Below are 24011 nucleotides of genomic sequence, written 5' to 3'. Positions count from 1 at the left end.
TCACACGCATAAGTAATCAGCCCCATTGGTATAACAGGGCTGGATCCAGAGTGAAAATCTGACAGATGCATTATTTCCCAATGATAAAATAAAAACCATACGCGTCGTTATTCAATAATCTTCATTCATTTATTCGGCTTTTTCTTATCGTGCACCCGCTCTGTGGAACGGTCTTCCTGCGACCGTGAGACAGTCGGAGTCCATGGACATTTTTAAGTCAAGACTTAAAGCCTATTTTTATTCTCTTTCTTATGATTATTTTTTATTTTTTTTATCTGTTTTATTCTTTTACTTCTGTTTTTAATTATATATTTGAATTTTTATTTATTTATTTTAATTTTTTTATGTTGAACTGTTCTATGTGAGGCGCCTTGAGACGGATTTTGTTGTGATTTGGTGCTTTATATGCCGATTAAATAGAAATTGAACAACATTTTATTGAGTCTTAAAGTAAATAAATATGAAATTGGTCACTGGATCCTTGAATTTTGGACATAATAAATTCTACATGGTGGATCCTTGATCTCTGGACATAAATAGGAATAAACAAATCTGTAGTTTTTGTCAAAAGCTTTTCCTTTCAGGCATTATTGGCATGAATGTCTTTCCATATATCTGAGCTCTTACAGCTGCTGTGCTGCATGTCAGGAATTTGTAAAGAAATACAGCACGTCTCATTTTGGGAGGACAAAACTTTTAGTCGATTGTAGTTTCTTGTCTGTATTACAACGTTTATAAGAGGTGTAATTTTTATTTAAAGCGGCAATTCATTTTGAAGTTATTAATTCCGAGCGGACTCTGTCTCAGCGAGCGGTGCAGCGTTTGGAGCAACGGAACGGGGGACGATTCTCATTTCTTCACTGCAACAAGACAAGAGTCCCAGATAGTGACTTTAATACACACAAAAGTGACTCACGGTATTTTAATGGCTTTGAGAGGGGTTAAGAAGCAGACTTGCCGTTTCTGAAGAGCAGCGAATCAAAGAACCAACGAGCTAGTGGATCGAAGCATTGCTTCAATGGTTCACGGTTCAAAGTGGAGTCGCGCTGCAGAAACGGTTGATTACAGACCAGCTGCAGACCAAACCTGAATATCTGACTTTATTTGTACATCCATATGACAATGAAACTCGGAAAAATCGGTATAATTTACGGACAATCTGTATAGGTTGACATGTATGGTCGGAAAACCACCGAAAATGTAATTTCAGTCATCATAGAATGCCTTTCACACTATTGTCTAAAAACTATTTATACGAGGTCTGTGTGGACACCATTCGCTGGTTTTCGGTGAAAATTTTAACGGCTGATGAGAGATTTTGGTCTAGTAGTGTCGCTTTAAGGACGGTCCACGGCGCCTGACGGTGATCTGCGCTTCAAGGCGGCAGCGTCTCGCGGTTTCAAGTTGAAAACTTCCACATTTCAGGCTCTGTTGACCCAGTAAGTCGTCAGAGAACAGAGAACTTTCAGAAGAAGTCGGCATGAGGAGTTTATTTGGACATTCCATTGTTAACGGACATTTTGTAATGAAAGAACGTGCGGGCAGAGTTACATGTCGGGCCGGACCCGACCGCAGGGGGTCGCGACAGGAAAAACACCTCCGTGTTGGAAACCTTAACGGGCAAGTTGGAACATGCCCAAGCTGTTAAACAATTTCTGAGTTACTCACTTGTTGAAAGCCATCAAAAGCCGCCTGAATTTTACAAATGGTTTTCAACACGGAGGTGTTTTTCCTGTCGCGGCGCACACTCACGGAAACGACTCGGCAAATTTGTGCGCACGTCTTTCATTACAAAATGTCCTTAAACAGTGGAATGCTCTCTCACGACGTCCTGGGTGAATTAAGCCTTAAATTAGGATGTTTTCAGGTTGAAACAGGTCGACGACGGCGCCTGGAAGCGCTGCGCGACGTCCCGCTCCGTGGGAAGTCCTTACACCGACATAAACACCCCATAATCTCTCATCAGCCGTTAAACCATTCATCGAAAACCAGCTTAATTTCTCGAATAGTGTCCACTCGGATATTCCTCACAGGTCCAGAAAAAATGCTGATAAAGCAACGGGCGCCGTCCGCAGCGGCTATTCAGACAAAGAGATTCCGACAGACGGGGTGGAGCACTCCTCACTCAAGGCCTGCCCACAGGCGAATGACGTCACCGACACGCGTGAAAAAACTCACGCATGTGCACGAGGGTTCAAGCTTGTCTGACGTAAAAACATATGAATCAAATCCATTTATTTTTTGAAAAAAATAAAAAGGACCACTTTTTTCATCACAGACCTCGTAAACCACTCGCCGTTTCTTGCTGAAATAAGCACCCAATTTTCTTTGCACAACTTTTTTCCTGGATGCCATGATCATCGACGACTGGATTGACGCTATGTTTATTTGATCCGGTTTGAATTTTCCTGTGTGGTGCATTGTGGGATCAAATCAAAAGCAGTGTTCACCGCGGGGACACGTTCGGCACTATTTGGGATTATTCAAGTTTTTTTTTTTTTTTTTTCCCGATGACGAACGATGCTAAAAAATCTGACTGATGCAACTGCATCGGTCCAAACCGGTTTGGATCCGGGCCTGGGTATAATACCTGTAAATAATCAGTTTAATTGCCAGTTTTCTTCAGACAAGTCAGGGGATGGATACATGAACATTTCCAAGTTACTGAATATGTATTGAACTTTATTTACATCAGTTATGAAGAAATAAAAACAGTATGGCACTCTATGGTAAATCTGTGTGAAAGAGACAGTTCTCAAAAACTGAGTGACTGTGCAAAAAGCAGAAGAGTGAGGAAAGCCACCAAGACAACCCAGACAACCCAGAAGAAGTTACAAACATCTGTGGCTGTGATTGGGGAAATTGTGCACAGTGGTTTTTTTTTTTGTTTTTTTTTCCATTTTGTATCCCCAGTTATACAGCTTCATGAGGAAGTGGTACAGAGGAGGATGTTATTAAAAAGAAGACCTGAAAGTTCATCTACAATTTGCCAGAAGGTAAATCTGAGATGCAAGCCCAGATTTGATGTTTTAGTTAAAGAAAACACTCCTCTGTACCACTTCATCATGAAGCAGTGTAACTGGTGATACAAAATGCAAAACATGCACTGTGCACAATTTCTCCAGTCACAGCCACAGAAGTCTGTAACTTCTTCTGGATTGTCTTGGTGGCTTTCCTCACTCTTCTCCTTCTTGCACAGTCACTCTGAGAACTATCTACTCCACACAGATTTACCACAGAGTGCCATACTGTTTGTATTTCTTCATAACTGATGTAAATAAAGTTCAAGACATATTCAATGACTTGGAAGTGTTCATGTATCCATCCCCTGACTTGTCTGAAGAAAATTGGCAATTAAAATGATTATTTACAGGCATTATACCAAAGGGGCTGATTACTTATGCAACTCATCATCTTGACTTTTATATTTATAATTAATTCATATCAAGTTATAGAGATTTACTTTCAGTTGTACTCTAAGGAAGATAATTTAGAAATTTTATATTGAGAAGCCTGATTTACTATTTTGCATATGAAATGCCATAAACAAATTAAAATGTGTGAAATACCAAGGGGTATGAATACTTTTGCAAGCCACTGTATGTCAAACATTTCATACTAGAGAAACCTAAAAAGATTCAAAGAGCCTGTCATTTTTATCCCAGTTTAAAGATCTAAATGTGGCTCCCAGTGATTATATGTCCTTTGTATTTTTGCGTAGGTTCCTCCTGGCAGTGATGCCCAGAGAGAGAATGTCACTGTTAAGATACTCTCATGTGTTGGCATTGCAAGACTCAAGTTAAAGACCCAAGTTCAGACAGCCAAGCTAACTTCCAAGTTGACTTGGGGCTTGCAGTAACTTGACTTGAGAGTGACATACATCACAGAAACCTACAACCCCTGGCAAAAATTATGGAATCACCGGCCTCGGAGGATGTTCATTCAGTTGTTTAATTTTGTAGAAAAAAAGCAGATCACAGACATGACACAAAACTAAAGTCATTTCAAATGGCAACTTTCTGGCTTTAAGAAACACTATAAGAAATCAAGAAAAAAAGATTGTGGCAGTCAGTAACAGTTACTTTTTTAGACCAAGCAGAGGAAAAAAATATGGAATCACTCAATTCTGTGGAAAAAATTATGGAATCACCCTATAAATTTTCATCCCCCAAATTAACACCTGCATCATATCAGATCTGCTCATTGACATTGACCCTATGTGTCTTTTTGCAAGGAATGTTTTTGCAGTTTTTGCTCTATGGCAAGATGCATTATCATCTTGAAAAATGATTTCATCATCCCCAAACATCCTTTCAATTGTCCAAAATATCAACAAACTTGTGCATTTATTGATGATGTAATGACAGCCATCTCCCCAGTGCCTTTACCTAACATGCAGCCCCATATCATCAATGACTGTGGAAATTTACATGTTCTCTTCAGGCAGTCATCTTTATAAATCTCATTGGAACGGCACCAAACAAAAGTTCCAGCATCATCACCTTGCCCAATGCAGATTCAAGATTCATCACTGAATATGACTTTCATCCAGTCATCCACAGTCCACAATTGCTTTTCCTTAGCCCATTGTAACCTTGTTTTTTTCTGTTTAGGTGTTAATGATGCCTTTCGTTTAGCTTTTCTGTATGTAAATCCCATTTCCTTTAGGCGGTTTCTTACAGTTCGGTCACAGACGTTGACTCCAGTTTCCTCCCATTCGTTCCTCATTTGTTTTGTTGTACATTTTTCAATTTTTGAGACATATTGCTTTAAGTTTTCTGTGTTGACGCTTTGATGTCTTCCTTGGTCTACCAGTATGTTTGCCTTTAACAACCTTCCCATGTTGTTTGCATTTGGTCCAGAGTTTAGACACAGCTGACTGTGAACAACCAACATCTTTTGCAACATTGCGTGATGATTTACTCTCTTTTAAGAGTTTGATAATCCTCTCCTTTGTTTCAATTGACATCTCTCGTGTTGGAGCCATGATTCATGTCAGTCCACTTGGTGCAACAGCTCTCCAAGGTGTGTTCACAACTTTTTAGATGCAGACTAACGAGCAGATCTGATATGATGCAGGTGTTAGTTTTGGGGATGAAAATTTACAGGGTGATTCCATAATTTATTCCTCAGAATTGAGTGATTCCATATTTTTTTCCTCTGCTTGGTCTAAAAAAGTAACCGTTACTGACTGCCGCAATCTTTTTGTCTTGATTTCTTATAGTGTTTCTTAAAGCCAGAAAGTTGCCATTTGAAATGACTTTAGTTTTGTGTCATGTCTGTGATCTGCTTTTTTTCTACAAAATTAAACAACTGAATGAACATCCTCCGAGGCCGGTGATTCCATAATTTTTGCCAGGGGTTGTACAATAACCATTTGTGACTTTTTTTAAATAGTCGCCATGTTTCCACATGCACAGACATGGAATGATGAGACTTGAAGGACATTAACATGAACATTCAACCATATTTAACTTTAAAAGTAGATTAAGCTGATTTTGCACAACCAGAGGATGATCAAGGATGACTGTCTTCCATCATTAGCGGCTCTTTTGGTGTGTTTCCTTATGATGGATGAGTCCACTGTTGGATGCATATATCTAGCTGCGGTGAGACCATCCTGCTCCTGTATGGAAAGGCCACTTGGCCAGAAGGGCTAATTGTTGCCCTAATTTCTTCTATTTGTTTTCTTCTGGACCGTTCGAAGTGAAGAACTGGGGATCTCCAGGCGATCCTCTCTTGGGCAGCTGCTTCTCATTTGTTGCCATTAGTGTTGCTGCTCTTGACCTTATGGTGCTTCTTCTGTCCTCGCCTTGATTTTTTTCCTTCCTTGACTTGACCACGTAAGCCCTGTTTCAGAAGTCGACTGTCAGTCATTTGGAAAACATGTCCTGCCCATCGGTGTTGATTCTTTTTGAAGATTGCTTCAATCCTAGTGGGCGGGCCTTCAGCAATGACACCAAGATAGGTTGTTTGTCCAGCTAATCTTCAAGATAGTGTGTTGATGGAAGTATTCCAGGTGGTTGTGGTGCCTCCTGTAGGTGACCCAGGTGTTTCATCTGTATAAAAGAGTTGGGAAAGACAACTGCTTTGAACAAGAGGATTTTGATTTTCTTCTTCGGGTCCTAGTTATGGAAGGGTCATTGTGTCAGATATGTGACAGCATGTCAGACTGGGTCACATACCCTACAAAAAGAAGAAATGCAACTCACATCAACATTTTTCTGTTTTATTTTTGGGACATTTTACTGTAAGTTTTATTACCTAAATAATATAAAAATGGACAGATGACAGTAAAGATGGAGGGAACATAGGAACAGGAGAAACATTCATTTAGTCCAACAGTGCAGTCTGCAGCTCATTTAAGAAGGTCAGCATCTTGATCCCCAGACCACCGGTGCACCCCGCATCATTTTGAGAATACTCAGCAATGTGCATTTTTCCTGTAGTCCATGTAGTATGTGTTTGCTGTTCATGCTGATAAACTATAAGAATGATTGCACTTCAAAGTATGCAACCCATCAGTTTTTGTGATGTGATAATGTCTTGGAAGATCTGAGATGTTTTTTGAGAACATTTTGGTCCTTGATTGATACACACAACAATCATCCACAATTCAGTATAATTTCCCTGGTGTTTCCGCAAGGATAAAATGTGATCTGGTCTGTGTCTGTCATCTGGTTTTATCCATTCCTGCACCATCATCTGCTGAGTTGACTTCTACTGTATCCTGTGATAATCTATGCTGTTTTCTCTTCACCAGTAACGATGCCCAGTTCCAGGTTGCCTACTACTGTAATGTGCTGGCGTACAGTTATGGTATGGTCACCTGGCAACCTCCTGCCATCTTCCGGTCCTCCTGCCCCATAAACGTCAACTACTTTCCCTTTGACTGGCAGAACTGCACGCTGAAATTCACGTAAGATACGACATTAATGTCACTAGATAGTTACAGCCAGTGTGCAACTTTTCATATTTGAAAGAGAAATAAAACTGAAGGACCCTAACTTTTCAATCCATGGTGCACTGTCAAAGGCACAGAGCGCAAATTCATATAGGGTGTGTCTAGCCACACACTGCTGTTTCTACAGTGCAACATCCGAATGCAAACTTGGGCACAGGGCTTGAATGGGTTGGATTTTTTTTCCCACATAGTTGTAAGTCATGAGCATGTTTTGGGCAAATCATAACATAAATCAGGATTGTCAGCTGAATTTCAAAGTGGTTTTGAAGTGGTTTTCTGGCAAAAGAAGGTACCTGCATTCATAAAAAAGCATTAGCTGCAGGCAAAAGAGCCATGGACAATTCAAAAACTCCTGTTAAACTACCACAAAATGCTGGAAACCAGGCCAAGTGCTCATGGCTATGAGACTTGGATTAACACTTGCTGCAGCCACTGCTATATGTGAATTTTTTTTTTTCTTCAGTTTGCAGAATGTCTTTACTGATGATAGGTAATGACTTTAGGCAAATTCCTGAATGAATGGATGGATAAGCTTCTAATTAAAATCCACCTGCAGCAATTTGAATAGTAAGATAAAAACTGTTCACTCTGAAACAAACTGAAAATAACATGGAGTTTTTCTGTTAAGGTTAGAGAGTGTAGTTAGTGTTTATGGTTTTGTACCAAAGCATGTGTTGTTACACAACTTAATGATGTATAATCAGTAGTCTACAGTTTTGTTTGAAGCTATGTTTAACTTTCAGACACCCTGGAAAAACTGAGCCACCTGCCCTTTCCCATTCAATTCAGTTTGTTGGTCCTGTCCACCAGCCAACCCAGGGAGGATGAAAACCAGTGTAAAAATATGCTACAAACTATTTTTTTAACCTTAGTTTTTTGCTTTCAATTTGGTTTTCAATTTAGTTGCATTTATGTAATAATGCACATCCCTGTGTGAGGAAGTACAGTGTATGTGCATTGGCAACCCACCTTCAAACCCACCTTCTGTACCTGACCACACCTCACTTTTGACAAGTTACACATATTTATATTTAGTATGTGGATGACAGTGGCGTTGGGTTGTGAAAACCACAACTACGTTGGTTGGAAACTACCAGTAGCATTTGGGTTGCCATGTTGCACTCAAGTGTACTTTGCGACTTTAAGCGGTGAGAAATACCAGAGTTGGGCACTGTGCACAAAAGGTTTGGTTTACCATGTTCATTATGTTCATGTGGTATTGAGAGGGCAAGTGAAAGGATTTCTGGATCATTAACAAATTAGCAATAATCTGTCAGAGTACACAGTGGACACCAAATCTCCCTGAGGTGAAGCAGTGATGCAGGTAGGTGATTTTGTTGTGTGGGCCGCTGAAGAGGAGGTACTGCTGGCCCACCACCACTAGAGGGCACCCTGCCTGGAGTGCGGGCTCCAGGCACCGGAGGGCGCTGCCGCCTTACGGGAGCAGCCAGGATGACAGCTGTCACCCATCACTGGAGACAGCTGATCCCAATCAATAAGGAGGTATATCAGCAGGACGGCATCTCCACCTCATTTGCCGAGATATCGCCTTACCAAAGAGGTAACAAACTCAGCCTACACATACGTGTGACTTTAATTGTGTTCTTGTGATTATCTGTAGGACAGCTGACTACCAGACAGCGTTTGGATAAGTACTCACCTTCCTACATTTCTTGATTGTTGTTGACGAGAGGTGGAGGTGGACTCTCCACCCTCCGTGTTGCTGGGTGCAGCCGCATCCACACCTGACTGTTTCTGTTTCCTGCCAGCAGTACCGGATCCGACGAGCGGAGGCAGTGGCCACCTGGGAATTCGGGACTTGGCGGCTCCAGTATTCCCGGGGTTCGGTGGCAGAGGAAATCGGGTTGGTTCCGGTTCGACTTGGACAGACGTCTCCTATCGTCGAGCCTGCCCACACGACACCGTTGTAATTAGACTCAATCTCCATATTGTAATCGGTTGTATTTGTTGTGCCTTTTTCACAACAGTAAAAACAGTGTTATTTGATTCCTCCATTGTCCGTTCATTTGCGCCCCCTGTTGTGGGTCCGTGTTCCTACACTTTCACAACAGATTTATTTATTTGCCATTATTGTTTGTTCATTTGGCAGCATGGTGGTTTGGTGGTTAGCACTGTTGCCTTACAGCAAGAAGGTTGTGGGGTTGCTTCGCACCTGGGGCCTTTCTATGTGGAGTTTGCATGTTCTGCCTGTGTTTGTGTGAGTTCCCTCCAGGTGCTTTGGCTTCCTCCCACATCCAAAGACATGCTGGTTAGGTGGATTGTAAACTTTAAATTGACTTTAATAGGTGTGCGTGCAAGTGTGAATGTGTTTGTCTGTATGTGGTGCTACGATAGACTGGCGTCCTGTCCAGGGTGCATGCCCGTATATAGAAGGGGTTCAACTGAACCCCCCTGAGAATTCTGCTGATTTTTTTCTGATCTGGATATCAACGTTATGTATTTTCTTTTCATTGATAATAAGCAACAAGCACTAACTGTTACACAGCTATTATCACACACCCTCAAGTTTCAATTTCCTCTGCCAGAGTAATCCCTTAAGTGATGAAAGGGGAAACTGCGAGATAAATTTTTCCCATGTAGACACACAATTACACTTGTCTGGTTTGTAAAAACATGTTTGTATGTATAAGCTGAGAAATAAAGGGAGCTTCTCCTTCCTGTTGCAAATACTGTAAAGGTGCAAATATTCGCGTGGGATTTATTATGCGAATTTCGCGAGTTAAACAAGGTCGCCAAATTAAATACCGCTATTTTAATACATAACGTACATATACGTACATATTCATAATGTAAATGCAAATATTAATACCGCTAAATACGAGGTCTGTTAGAAAACTATCCGACCTTTTTATTTTTTGCAAAAACTATATGGATTTGAATCATGTGCGCTTGCATCAGCCAAGCTTGACCCTTCGTGCGCATGCGTGAGTTTTTTCACGCCTGTCGATAGGCAGGTATAAAGTTTGCATTAATGTTATCTTGGTTCTTCCTGGGTGGTTCCTATGGCAACTGATCCAATCCCAAGCAAAGACTATTTGTATATAAAAATGTATTTCCTAAAATGATACATTTTGGGTTTCAAATGAAATTTATGTAGCTTTTTACCCCTTTTTACCCCCTCGACCCCACCGGGGGCCCTGCGGCCCACTGGACCCCCAACTCAAGGATTTGAACCCCCCCTTTCACATTCCTATATACGGCCCTGAGGGTGTACCCCGCCTCTCGCCCTATGACTACTGGGATAGGCTCCAGCACCCCCTGTGACTCTTAATTGGAGTAAGCGGGTATAGAAAATGGATGGATGGATGTTTGTTCATTTTATGGTTGTTTAACTTTCATTTTGTATTTTACACATATAATGTCACCTGTCTCAAAGAGAGAGCGAAAGCGAGACGTGGTAAGATTTTAAATCAGAGCATACTGAAGGTTTGTGTCCATGGGTATCAGTCATAGTCAGAAGTGGGTAATCCTGGCGTGAGTGAGTAAAAGTCTTAATGTTGGGAAAGTGTAGTGACACGGACCCACAACAGGGGGTGCAAATGAACGGTCAATAGATGAGCCAAAAGGTAACAATTTAATGTTGTGAATGTGCACAACGAATATACAGACAATCTCAGAATATCATTACAGTCAATCCACAAAGGTGACGTGTGGGCAGGCTCGAGGATAGAAGACGTCTGTCCTGAGAAGAGCCGGAACCACACGATTTCCGCCGCCCCAGAACCTGGTGAATACTGGAGCCGCCAAGTCCTGACTTCCCAGGTGATCACCGTCCCCGACTGTCGGATCTGGTACTGCTGGCGAAGAACAAAGACAGTCAAGTGTGGGTGTGTGTACACCCAGTAACAACAACGGTGGGAATGCCACCTCCACCTCTCACTCAATATGGTGCAGAGTACCGCAGTGATTCCTCAGGGGAAAAGAGTGCCGTCCTGCACTCACTCAGCCTCCACAGAAAAAGGAACCGGTACTCCTGCAAACACTCACAATATACAGATATATTGCAAAAAACACAAACGGCTGAGGATATTACCTCCAATGAAGTATGATATCTCGGCAACGAGGTGGACATGACGTCTGGTCTTTATGGAGTGAGATGATGTTGAGTAGATGGGTGACAGCTGTCAAGAGGTAATGAGTGACAGCTGTCACCCCCGGCTGTGTCCATGGCGGCAGCGCCCTCTCGTGCCTGAAGCCCGCACTTCAGGCAGGGCGCCCACTGGTGGTGGGCCAGCAGTACCTCCTCTTCCGGCGGCCCACACACAACACTTAACACATATTTGTTCCATACACCTATTTAACCAGCTGATTCTAATGAGTTCAACTCTTGAGGTATGAAGATGAGCTAATCAGTGAAATCACCCGTTTTCAGTGCACAAGTAGAAACATTACATGGCAGGACTTTTACTTACTGATGCCAGAATTACCCACCTCCGGTCAGAGTCATGCTGAATTCCCCCAACACAGACCTCAAAACCTGAAGATAGAAAATATGTGAGCTGGAGAGATTTGCCCAGAGGGAGAACACATGTCAGTGATTTAAAACCATAAATACTACTTTACATACAGTAACTTCCTCATGTGCTTTAAAAACAAATCATGCAAAGCTAATTTAGCTTTCACTCTCCAGTGAAACATTTCATGGTTGATTCCCATGTTGCATTGCAGCTCTCTGACCTACAATGCCAAAGAGATCAGGATGCTTCTGAAAGAGGACGAAGACGAGACAAAAAAGTGGACAGTGGAGTGGATCGTCATCGACCCCGCTGCCTGGACCGGCAAGTCTTATCCAGTGTTGAACAGAAAAACTGAGGTTACACCTCAGACTCCAAATCTAATATTTAGGATTTTTGTTATTTTACAAACTGATCTGTGTATTGGAAGTTGGTAAACCAGCACCAGCTAAAGTAAATGGGTAGAATATAGGTTAAGAAAGAATCCCTTAAATTTTAATTGCACAATGAGAATTGTATTTTCATAAAGACTATGTGATAAGTACTTTCCTCAATTTCTCGTAGAAAAAAAGAAAAATGTGTGAACCTCAGTAAAAGAGAATAATACAATTGATAAATTTTTGGTTGTACCTTGGAGGAGGAAGTGTGCAATCTTCTGGGTGCCGTTTTAGTTTATTTAACTTTCTCAGCTCAGTCAGTTTGGCAGCATGGTGGCTTAGTGGTTAGTACGGTTGCCTCACAGCAAGAAGGTCATGGGATCGATTCCCATCTGTGGCCTTTCTGTTTGGAGTTTGCAAGTTCTCCCTGTGTTTGTGTGGGTTCACGTCCCTCCGGGTGCTCCAGCTTCCTCTCACATTCAGAGACATGCAGGTTAGGTGGACTGGAAACTTTAAATTGTCCATAGGTGTGGGTGTGAATGTGTTTGTTTGTCTATATGTGGCCCTGCGACAGACTGCCGTCCTGTCCTGTGTGTACCCCGCCTCATGCCCTATGACTGCTGGGATAAGCTTGAGCCCCCTGTGACCTTTAATTGGAGTAAGCGGTTGCAGATGAGTGAGTGAGTTAGATCAGTCAATTTTTCATGAGCAGATAATGTTGAATTCTTTCACAAATGTTTTAATTCAACGTTACATGAAACCTTCCACTGGTTTATACTCAGCTACTAGGCTAGTTCATGACCGAATACAAGTGGATTTGTCCCTGTTCATAAACAGAACTGACACTTGGGGTCAAAGACCTTTTTATTTTGCATAGTTCAGTGCTGCCTGACTACTGAATAAAGATAACTAACATAAGCAGTGTTTAAGAACGTTATCTTAAAGATAAAGTAAAATAAGCTTGTTTCCTCAACACTCATTGCAGAAAACGGTGAGTGGGAGATTATCCACCGTCCAGCCAAGAGAAACATCCACAAACATATTCCGATGGACAGCAACAAGCACCAGGACATCACCTGCTACCTGATCATCAAACGCAAGCCCCTCTTCTACATCATCAACATCATCATCCCCTGTGTGCTCATCTCCTTCTTGGCTGCACTGGTCTACTACCTGCCCGCTGACAGTCAGTGCAGCTTTTAACAACCTCAAAAAACACATTCTTAGGAATCAGACCTGTTTGTTTTTTAATCACTGCTCTTGTTCTAGAGCCTTCTCAATTCAGATGTGATTAAATTAACATTTATCTGGATTTGGGGCCATCTCCCATTATAAAGTTTTAGCCTTAATTTCTGTCCCGATTTCCTCAAAAAAAGAAAAAGAAGAAAAAAGTCACAGCCAAAATTCATATGTAATTGCAGTTCTTGCTATTACTTACCATTTTATATCTAATTGTGTACGATTGTAACTGATTATTGCAGATTACACCCAACTGTTTATGATTCCCGTCATACAATTTTATTTATTTTGTACATGCGCCAGTGCGTGCACAAAATGCTACTTCTTACTGTGTTTTTGCTGCATTTTCCCAAACCCCCTAAAATTTCTCTTAAAATCTCAAGAATGTCTTCTGTACAAGAGTACCACATACTTTTCTGGGGTTTCATGTTGTGGAGGAGGATCAGAAGGATGCTTTTGCTTAGAGAATGGAAGATCCTGATTACTGCATATTTTACCCCATTGTCCACTTTCACCTACTTTTACACAAGATTACACCTGATCTTCACTAATTGATAATAATCAATTAGTGAAGATAAGTCCTTGGTGATTTTAATAAATGCTCTCTTAAACAAGTGCTGAGGAAGTTTTACCAGTATGTGACATGTTCAACCAGACATAACAAAATACTGGACATGTGCTATGGCTCAGTGAAAGGAGCATATAGATCTCTCTCTCTTCCCCCGTTGGGCGGGGCTCATCATAACTGCGTGCAGCTCATCCCGGTGTATCGCACCATGTTGAGGAGAGGCATTGTCCTGACCAGGCAGAAAAAGCAATGGACAGAGGACTCTGTTGTGCGTCTGCAAGGTTGCTATGATTGCACGGACTGGGAAATATTTAAGGAGTCGTCTACTGATATTGATGAACTGACTGATGTTGTCAGCAGTTCTGTTACTTTTTGTGAAGATTTTGTGATTCCCAAAAAGACGGTTAAAATCTACCCAAACGCTAAACCTTGGGTCTCAAGAGCACTGAAAGTCCTATTCAACAAAAGAAAAAAGGCATTCCGTGAGGGAGATCTCCCAGAGTTAAACAGATTAAAAAGGGAGATCAAATGTGAAATTAGGAGAGCAAAATACAACTACACAGCCAGGATCGAGAAACAATTTACCCAAAATAAGTTAGGCTCTGCTTGGGATGGCCTAAATACCATTCTAGGGAAAAATAGTAAAAAATCTAAAGTCATCCTGGCTGGGGCTAAATCGGACAAACAACTCACCCAGGATTTTAATCAGTTTTATAGTAGATTTGATACTCTAAATTTTAGTGATGAATTATTTAAACTAAAAAATTATTTGCGCTGTCCTGGTTCTTCACCTTTTGATGAACGTTCCTTGATCAGCTTCTTTAAACGTACTAAAGTTAAAAAAAGTCCACGACCCGATAACATTTGTGGTCGTTTGCTGTCTTCTTGTGCGGAGCAACTAGGCCCTATTTTCTTTTATATTTTTAAACTGTCGCTTGCTCAACAAAAGTGTTGTGTGGGCCGCTGAAGAGGAGGTACTGCTGGCCCACCACCACCAGATGGCGCCCTGCTTGGAGTGCGGGCTCCAAGCACGAGAGGGCGTTGGAGCCGCTGGAGGTGACAGCTGTCATCTATCAACACCAGCTGTCACCCATCACCACCACTATAAAGACCGGACTGCAACTCCACCTCCTCGCCGAGAAATCTTCTACCATACAGGTAATTCTCTGCTGAACCTTAAATTTGAGTATTAGTCTGATCTCTTTTTGCAGCTGTTTTCTTGGGACGGATACCCTGTCTGCGGAGTTGGCGTTTGGTGTGGACTGCGACGGCTTCGCCTCACACCCCACCCAGATAAGTGGTTATCTCAGGAGCTGCACGAGTGTGTGATTGGAGGTGGAGGTTCTCCCTCCTTAACTTAACACAGACTGTGGGATTACTGAGTGTGCAGACTCACACTCATCCAGAACTGTTTCTGTTTTCTGCCAGCAGTACCGGGTCTGACTGCTGAAGACAGTGGCCACCTGGGGCGCAGGGCTTGGCGGCTCCGGTGTTCTTCAGGTCCGTTGGTGGTGAGGCTTGTGTGGGTTCCGGCTTTTCTCTCACCGGACATGTCCTATCTTCGAGCCTGCCACACGTCACCTTTTTGTTGGATTGATATAACACATATTTGTATCTGTCTGTATTACGTTGTGCACCTTCACAACATTAAATTGTTACTTTTTGGCTATTCCATTGTCCCTTCATTAACGCCCCCTGTTGTGGGTCCATGTCACGACACTTCCCCAACAGGATTTCTCGGCCAGCGTCATGGATCCCGAGGGGCGTCAACTCGAGCCTGAACGGCCAATGGAAGAGCAAGGTGCACAGGCACCAGCAGGAGGCGTGTTAGGGGAGCTGCAGCAAATACTGACCGCTTTCACTGCTCGGTTGGATCTGGTCACCGAGCAGAACGTTATCCTCAATCGGAGGATGGAGGCTCTCACCGCCAGGGTGGAGGCGCGCGATCAAGGCGCTGCTGCAGCACCTCCTCCTGCTGGTCCTTTGTCAGACACAAACGTTCCACTGGTCGTTCAACGACCCCCCCCACCATCCCCTGAAGCATACATAAGCCCTCCGGAGCCGTACAGAGGTTGTGTTGAGACGTGCGTGGACTTCCTGATGCAGTGCTCGCTCGTCTTTGCACAGCGTCCCGTCATGTACGCATCAGACGCTAGCCGGGTGGCTTATGTCATCAATTTGCTTCGAGGAGAGGCACGCGCCTGGGCTACGGTGCTCTGGGAGCAGAACTCACGGCTCCTAACGTCATACGCTGGGTTTGTAAGGGAGTTCAAACAGGTTTTTGATCATCCCAACAGAGGCGAGACTGCGTCGAGCGTGCTACTGTCATTGTGACAGGGGCGCCGGAGTGCAGCCGAGTATGCAGTCGACTTCCGCATTGCGGCTGCGAGGTCCGGCTGGAATACCGTTGCACTCCGCGCCGCCTTCATAAACGGACTGTCTCCGGTCCTGAAGGAGCACCTGCTGGCTAAGGAGGAACCGCGGGATTTTGACGGGCTTGTCGACCTGGTTATACGCTTAGACAACCGGTTAGAGGAACACCGTCGGGAGCAGGGCGGGGGGCGTGACCGGGCACGGGCCGTCCCTCTTCCTTCCGGGTCCGAAAGGGTGCCGTCGTCCCCACGCTCCACAGCCAGAGGGCCCCGTGTGGCTACAGCTCCCCCTGCTGACGAAGCTATGGACACGAGCAGGGCCAAAATTAAATCAAAGGACAGACAAGGGAGGCAGGCCCGCGGGAAGTGTTTTTTCTGTGGGTCTAACAGTCATATACAGAGGAACTGTCCCAAACGGTCAAACTACAACGCCCGTCCTTAGAAACTGGGCTAAGGGTGGGCCATAACACGCACACGGGGGAACCCCGAAAATCAGCACGAATCCCAGTCACAATCCTTTGTGAGGATTTAACCCTTCACGCCCCAGCACTTATAGACATGGGGTCAGAAGGGAATCTGCTGGACAGCAGATGGGCAAAGGAAGTAGGGCTCCCTCTGGTGGCTCTGCCTTCCCCTGTGAAGGTACGAGCACTAGATGGCACTCTTCTTCCATTAATCACACACCAGACACAGCCAGTGACTTTGGTGGTGTCTGGGAATCACAGGGAGGAGCTAGTGTTTTTTGTAACACCTTCTACCTCCCGAGTGATTTTGGATTTTCCATGGGTGTTGAAACACAATCCCCGGATTGATTGGCCATCTGGGGTTGTGACGCAGTGGAGCAAAACCTGCCACCGGGAGTGTTTAGGATCCTCGGTTCCACCCGGTGAGATAGCTAAGGAGGAGGTCAAAGTCCCGCCCAATCTGACGGCGGTGCCATGTGAGTACCACAATCTTGCTGACGTCTTCAGCAAAGATCTGGCACTCGCCCTTCCCCCGCACCGACCGTATGATTGTGCCATTGATTTGATTCCGGGCGCTGAGTACCCGTCCAGCAGGCTGTACAACCTCTCACGTCCGGAACGCGAATCAATGGAGACCTACATCCGGGACTCGTTAGCTGCCGGGTTGATCCGGAACTCCACCTCCCCGATGGGTGCTGGTTTATTTTTTGTGGGTAAAAAGGACGGCGGACTCCGTCCATGCATCGATTACAGAGGGCTGAACGATATTACGGTTCGCAACCGATACCCGTTACCTCTGTTGGATTCGGTGTTCACGCCCCTGCATGGAGCCCAAATATTTACTAAACTTGATCTTAGGAATGCGTACCACCTGGTTCTGATCCGGAAGGGAGACGAGTGGAAGACGGCATTTAACACCCCCTTAGATCACTTTGAGTACCTGGTCATGCCGTTCGGCCTCACAAACGCCCCTGCGACGTTCCAAGCTTTGGTTAATGACGTGTCGTGGGACTTCCTGCACCGGTTTGTCTTCGTGTATCTAGACGACATCCTCATCTTTTCTCCGGACCCTGAGACTCATGTCAAGCATGTACGTCAGGTCCTACAGCGGTTGTTGGAGAACCGGCTGCTTATGAAGGGCGAGAAGTGCGAGTTCCACCGCACTTCTTTGTCCTTCCTGGGGTTCATAATCTCCTCCAACTCCGTCGCCCTGATCCGGCCAAGGTTGCGGCGGTGAGAGATTGGCCCCACCCAACAAGCCGTAGGAAACTGCAACAGTTCCTCGGCTTTGCAAATTTCTACAGGAGGTTCATTAAGGGCTACAGTCAGGTAGTTAGCCCCCTGACAGCCCTGACCTCCACTAAAGTCCCCTTCACCTGGTCGGATCGGTGCGAAGCCGCGTTTAGGGAGTTGAAACGCCGGTTCTCGACTGCGCCAGTTCTGGTGCAGCCCGATCCTACTCGCCAGTTCAGAGTGGAAGTGGATGCCTCTGACTCAGGGATAGGAGCCGTGCTGTCCCAGAGCGGGGAGTCCGATAAGGTCCTCCACCCTTGTGCCTATTTTTCCCGCAGGTTGACCCCGGCTGAGAGGAATTATGACGTCGGCAATCGGGAGCTCTTGGCGGTGAAGGAGGCTCTTGAAGAGTGGAGACACCTGTTGGAGGGAGCGACGGTGCCCTTCACAGTTTTCACAGACCATCAGAACCTGGAGTATATCCGGACCGCCAAGCGGTTGAACCCCAGGCAAGCCCGCTGGTCACTGTTCTTCGGGCGCTTTGACTTCCAGATTACGTACCGCCCCGGGACCAAGAACCAATGGTCGGATGCACTGTCCCGGTTGCATGAAGAGGAAGCCAGGGCCGAGCTGTCAGACCCCCCAGAAACCATCATCCCCGAGTCCACTGTCGTGGCCACCCTCACCTGGGACGTGGAGAAGACCGTCCGGGAGGCCCTGGCACGGAACCCGGACCCGGGGACCAGCCCGAAGAACAAGTTGTACGTCCCACCAGAGGCTAGAGCTGCGGTTTTGGACTTCTGCCATGGGTCCAAACTCTCCTGTCATCCTGGAGTGCGCAGGACCATGGCGGTAGTCCAGCAGCGCTTCTGGTGGGCGTCTATGGAAGCTGACGTCCGGGACTACGTCCAGGCCTGCACCACCTGCGCCTGGGGCAAAGCAGACCACAAGAGGACCTCAGGACTACCGGTGCCTCATCGCCCCTGGTCCCACATCGGCCTGGACTTTGTCACGGGCCTCCCGCCATCCCAGGGCCACACCACCATCTTGACGATAGTGGACCGGTTCTCTAAGGCGGCCCACTTCGTGGCCCTCCCAAAGCTCCCTATGGCCCAGGAGACAGCAGACCTCCTGGTCCACCACGTCGTGCGTCTGCATGGGATACCAGCGGACATCGTCTCAGACCGTGGCCCTCAGTTCTCCTTTCAGGTCTGGAGGAGTTTTTGCAAGGAACTGGGGGCCACCGTGAGTCTCTTGTCCGGGTATCACCCCCAGACGAACGGACAGGCAGAGCGGGACAACTAGGAGTTGGAGCAGGCCCTCCATTGCGTTACCTCCGCGCACCCGACGGCCTGGAGTACCCATCTGGCCTGGATCGAGTACGCCCACAACAGCCAAGTGTCATCTGCCACCGGCTTCTCCCCGTTCGAGGTGTGTTTGGGGTACCAGCCCCCATTGTTCCCGCTTGTGGAGGGTGAGGTCGGTGTGCCCTCAGTCCAGGCCCACCTCAGGAGGTGCCGCCGGGTGTGGCGGACCGCCCGTTCTGCCCTGTTGAAGGCCCGGACGAGGGCCAAGGCCCATGCAGACCGCCGGCGCTCCCCGGCCCCTGCATACCAGCCTGGGCAGGAGGTATGGTTATCAACAAAGGACATCCCCCTTCAAGTGGAATCACAAAAACTGAAGGACAGATATATCGGACCCTTTCCCATCACCAAGGTCCTCAGCCCGGCCGCAGTGAAGCTACGGCTGCCAGCTTCACTGCGGATCCATCCTGTTTTCCACGTGTCCCGGATCAAACCATACCACACCTCACCGCTCTGCACCCCTGAACCCGCACCACCTCCTGCCCGGATCATCGACGGGGAGCCGGCGTGGACCGTGCGTCGGCTTCTGGACGTCCGTCGCAAGGGTCGGGGCTTCCAGTATCTGGTGGACTGGGAGGGGTATGGTCCCGAGGAATGCTCCTGGGTGAAAAGGAGCTTCATCCTGGACCCGGCCCTCCTGGCCGACTTCTACGCCCGGCACCCGGATAAACCTGGTCGCGCGCCAGGAGGTGCCCGTTGAGGGTGGGGTCCTGTTGTGTGGGCCGCTGAAGAGGAGGTACTGCTGGCCCACCACCACCAGATGGCGCCCTGCTTGGAGTGCGGGCTCCAAGCACGAGAGGGCGTCGGAGCCGCTGGAGGTGACAGCTGTCATCTATCAACACCAGCTGTCACCCATCACCACCACTATAAAGACCGGACTGCAACTCCACCTACTCGCTGAGAAATCTTCTACCATACAGGTAATTCTCTGCTGAACCTTAAATTCGAGTATTAGTCTGATCTCTTTTTGCAGCCGTTTTCCTGGGACGGATACCCTGTCTGCGGAGTTGGCGTTTAGTGTGGACTGCGACGGCTTCGCCTCACACCCCACCCAGATAAGTGGTTATCTCAGGAGCTGCACCAGTGTGTGATTGGAGGTGGAGGTTCTCCCTCCTTAACTTAACACAGACTGTGGGATTACTGAGTGTGCAGACTCACACTCATCCAGAACTGTTTCTGTTTTCTGCCAGCAGTACCGGGTCTGACTGCTGAAGACAGTGGCCATCTGGGGCGCAGGGCTTGGCGGCTCCGGTGTTCTTCAGGTCCATTGGTGGTGAGGCTTGTGTGGGTTCCGGCTTTTCTCTCACCAGACGTCTCCTATCTTCGAGCCTGCCACACGTCACCTTTTTGTTGGATTGATATAACACATATTTGTATCTGTCTGTATTATGTTGTGCACCTTCACAACATTAAATTGTTACTTTTTGGCTATTCCATTGTCCCTTCATTAATGCCCCCTGTTGTGGGTCCGTGTCACGACACTTCCCCAACAAAAAGGTTCCAAAGAATTGGAAACAGAGCATAGTAATACCTGTGGCTAAAAACAAGCATCCCAAAGTTTTAAACGACTTTAGACCGGTAGCCCTAACATCTCTTGTTATGAAGGCATTTGAAAGACTTATGAAACATGAATTGCTTTCACATGTAGAGTCATTACTAGATCCCTTCCAGTTTGCCTATAGGGCTGGCTGTGGAGTGGAGGATGCTACTGCCACACTTTTAAATCTTGTTCTTAAACACCTTGAGGGCAACAAAGCACATGCCAAACTTTTATTTCTTGACTTTTCATCTGCTTTTAATACTATCCAACCTCACATTTTAATTGACAAACTTGTGAATAATTTTTCTGTAGATTTTAATATTGCTGGTTGGAGTTTAGATTTTTTAACAGACCGATCACAGAGAGTCAGAGTAAATGGGTGCATGTCAGACACCCTTTTGTCCTCAACAGGATCTCCTCAAGGCTGTGTCCTTTCGCCACTTCTGTACATATTGTACACTAATGATTGTCAAAGCCATCACGAAAATCGTTTTATTTTGAAATTTGCAGACGATACTGTCATTGTTAGTCTCTTACATAATCATGAGAATAATCATGGCCCAGTGGTGGAAGATTTTGTAAAGTGGTGTGATACGAGGTCTGTCCATAAAGTATCGTACCTTTTTATTTTTTTCAAAAACTATATGGATTTCATTCATATGTTTTTACGTCAGACATGCTTGAACCCTCGTGCGCATGCGTGAGTTTTTCCATGCCTGTCAGTGACGTCATTTGCCTGTGAGCACGCCTTGTGGAAGGAGTGGTCCCGCCTCCTCGTCGGATTTTCATTGTCTGGAAATGGCGGAATGAAAAGGACTTTTTTTCCATCAGAATTTTTTCAGAAGCTGTTAGAGACTGGCACCTAGAAACCATTCAAACAATTTATCTGGCTTTCAGTGAAAATTTTACGGGCTTCACAGAGAATAAGGACTTTAACTACAGGTTTAAGGACCCCTTTAAGGATGGTCGGTGCGCCGCGTTGCGAGCTGCGACGATGCGGCACAAACCACTGGATCATTTCTAAGCTGATGGCTCTGTGGATACGAGACCGTCGGGTGCTCTTTCTCTGGTTATCACAAGACCTGGACATCAGCCATTTTCCGGCAGATTTCACTTTTAACAAGAGATTTTGTCATGGAAAGCCGCGCGGAGGCTTCGCGCGTCACGACCGATTCGCTGATGAAGCGAGACAAAGGAACACCTCCGTTTCGGAGTGTTAGAGGACAAGTTGGGACATGTCTATCTCGGCTTTCAGTGCTTACCAGTCGAGTGAGTATAAAAGAACTTGTGGAGAGCTGGACATGTCCCAACTTGTCCTCTAACACTCCGAAACGGAGGTGTTCCTTTGTCTCGCTTCATCAGTGAATCGGTCGTGACGCGCGAAGCCTCCGCGCGGCTTTCCATGACAAAATCTCTTGTTAAAAGTGAAATCTGCCGGAAAATGGCTGATGTCCAGGTCTTGTGATAACCAGAGAAAGAGCACCCGACGGTCTCGTATCCACAGAGCCATCAGCTTAGAAATGATCCAGTGGTTTGTGCCGCATCGTCGCAGCTCGCAGCGCGGCGCACCGACCATCCTTAAAGGGGTCCTTAAACCTGTAGTTAAAGTCCTTATTCTCTGTGAAGCCCGTAAAATTTTCAATGAAAGCCAAATAAATTTTTCGAATGGTTTCCAGGTGCCAGTCTCTAACAGCTTCTGAAAAAATTCTGATGGAAAAAAAGTCCTTTTCATTCCGCCATTTCCAGACAATGAAAATCCGACGAGGAGGCGGGACTACTCCTTCCACAAGGAGTGCTCACAGGCGAATGACGTCACCGACAGGCGTGGAAAAACTCACGCATGCGCACGAGGGTTCAAGCATGTCTGACGTAAAAACATATGAATGAAATCCATATAGTTTTTGAAAAAAATAAAAAGGTACGATACTTTAGGGACAGACCTCGTAAGTCATATTTACAATTAAACATGGCTAAAACAAAAGATATGTCTGTGGACTTCCGACGACAGCTCACACCAGCTCAGGCTACCTTCATTAAGGGCCAGCAGGTGGAGTCTGTACTTATAAGTATCTGGGGACTATAATTGATCACAAGCTAAACTTTAATGTTAATACTGACATGTTGTGTAAAAAGGGTCAACAATATTTGTTCTGTCTTCGTAAATTGTCTTATTTTCAAGTGGATAAGACTATTATGATTCTTTTTTACAAATCTTGTGTTGAGTCTGTTTTAACCTTTTCTATGTTGTGCTGGTATGGGAATCTCAGGTTTAAGGCTAAAAATTCACTGGTTAAAATAGTGAAGGCCTGTGGAAAGGTACTGGGAGTACCACAGAGTACGTTGTCTGACCTATACCACAGACAAGTAAAGAGGAAAGCATTGAGTATATTGTCGAACTCTGCTCACCCTCTTTTTAGTGATTTTCAATATTTACCTTCTGGCTCACGGCTCAGGTTTCCCTCTGTGAAGGGTAACAGATTTAAGTTCTCATTTGTTCCAGCAGCTATTGCTGCTCTGAACACAGGCCAAGGAAGGAGTTAAAACTGGAATCATTTTAATGGACTGTATTTTAATGTTTGGACTGTAATTGTTTGTGATGCTGCACCATGGTAATGGTACTGGTGTGTGTTCTGTGTGTCATGTGCTTTTGATGTATTCTCAGGCTGCAGAACTGGTTGCCCCATGGGGGACACAAATAAAGTGAAAGTGAAAGTAATAATAATAATATTATAATAATAATAATACATTTATTTGTATTGCACTTTACATTTCAGCAATCTCAAAGTGTAACAGAGTAGGAGAAACAATTAAAAATCAATGCAGTTAAAAGTTATCAAGGTCAATAATGGAGACACGGCAGAGATGTTGGCCTTCAGCAGGGCTGAAGGAAAAGGAGTCCAGGGCACAGGTGGACGGGTTAATTTATTTATTTTTTAGATGACATCCTCCAACTCTTCAATTAAATACAAGAGTAAACAGATCATTTACAAGAGCAATAGTTACCTAGTAAAGGTCCCTGAGGTGATGCAGGAGAGGGAGGAGGTGGCAGCGAACATGTCCTTGTCTTGTGGTGTCACCATTATGGCTGCACAATGCTGAAAGCTGTACAATGTTGTCAGGATAAAGGGAAATCAAACGCTTGCTGCTCACCGAAAACAAATGAGGAGGATCACATGGTTAAATGCCTCCATCCGAGCACTTGATCTCCCCTATCGCCCACCAGGTACATACAGTCAGTCCATCAATGCCTTTTCGAGTTTGAGCATGACTGAATTTCACCAAGAGACTCCAAAGACCACCTGTTTTACTGAACAGAGTCTTGATTATGCAGCTGATACACTTTAACACTGTGGGTACCTAATCAGGTTTGCAAAGATCATTTTGTTAAATTTTAAAACTCACAAAACATCACCAG

General features: G+C 45.3%; 1 protein-coding gene across 1 annotated transcript in view; it reads left to right on the top strand.

The window, feature by feature from the left end:
- chrnd (cholinergic receptor, nicotinic, delta (muscle)) overlaps window positions 1-24011 on the top strand; it is a 63487-nt gene that overhangs the window by 30508 nt on the left and 8968 nt on the right. The window contains exons 5-7 of the mRNA XM_034167871.1: window positions 6764-6919; window positions 11654-11763; window positions 12802-13002. Coding sequence (XP_034023762.1) covers window positions 6764-6919; window positions 11654-11763; window positions 12802-13002 — 467 coding nt within the window. The remainder of the gene's footprint in view (window positions 1-6763; window positions 6920-11653; window positions 11764-12801; window positions 13003-24011) is intronic.

This window comes from Thalassophryne amazonica, chromosome 1 (genome assembly GCF_902500255.1).
Source record: "Thalassophryne amazonica chromosome 1, fThaAma1.1, whole genome shotgun sequence".
NCBI lineage: Eukaryota > Metazoa > Chordata > Actinopteri > Batrachoidiformes > Batrachoididae > Thalassophryne > Thalassophryne amazonica.
The sequence above is the reverse complement of the archived record's forward strand: the minus strand, read 5'-3'. Positions and strand labels throughout refer to the sequence as shown.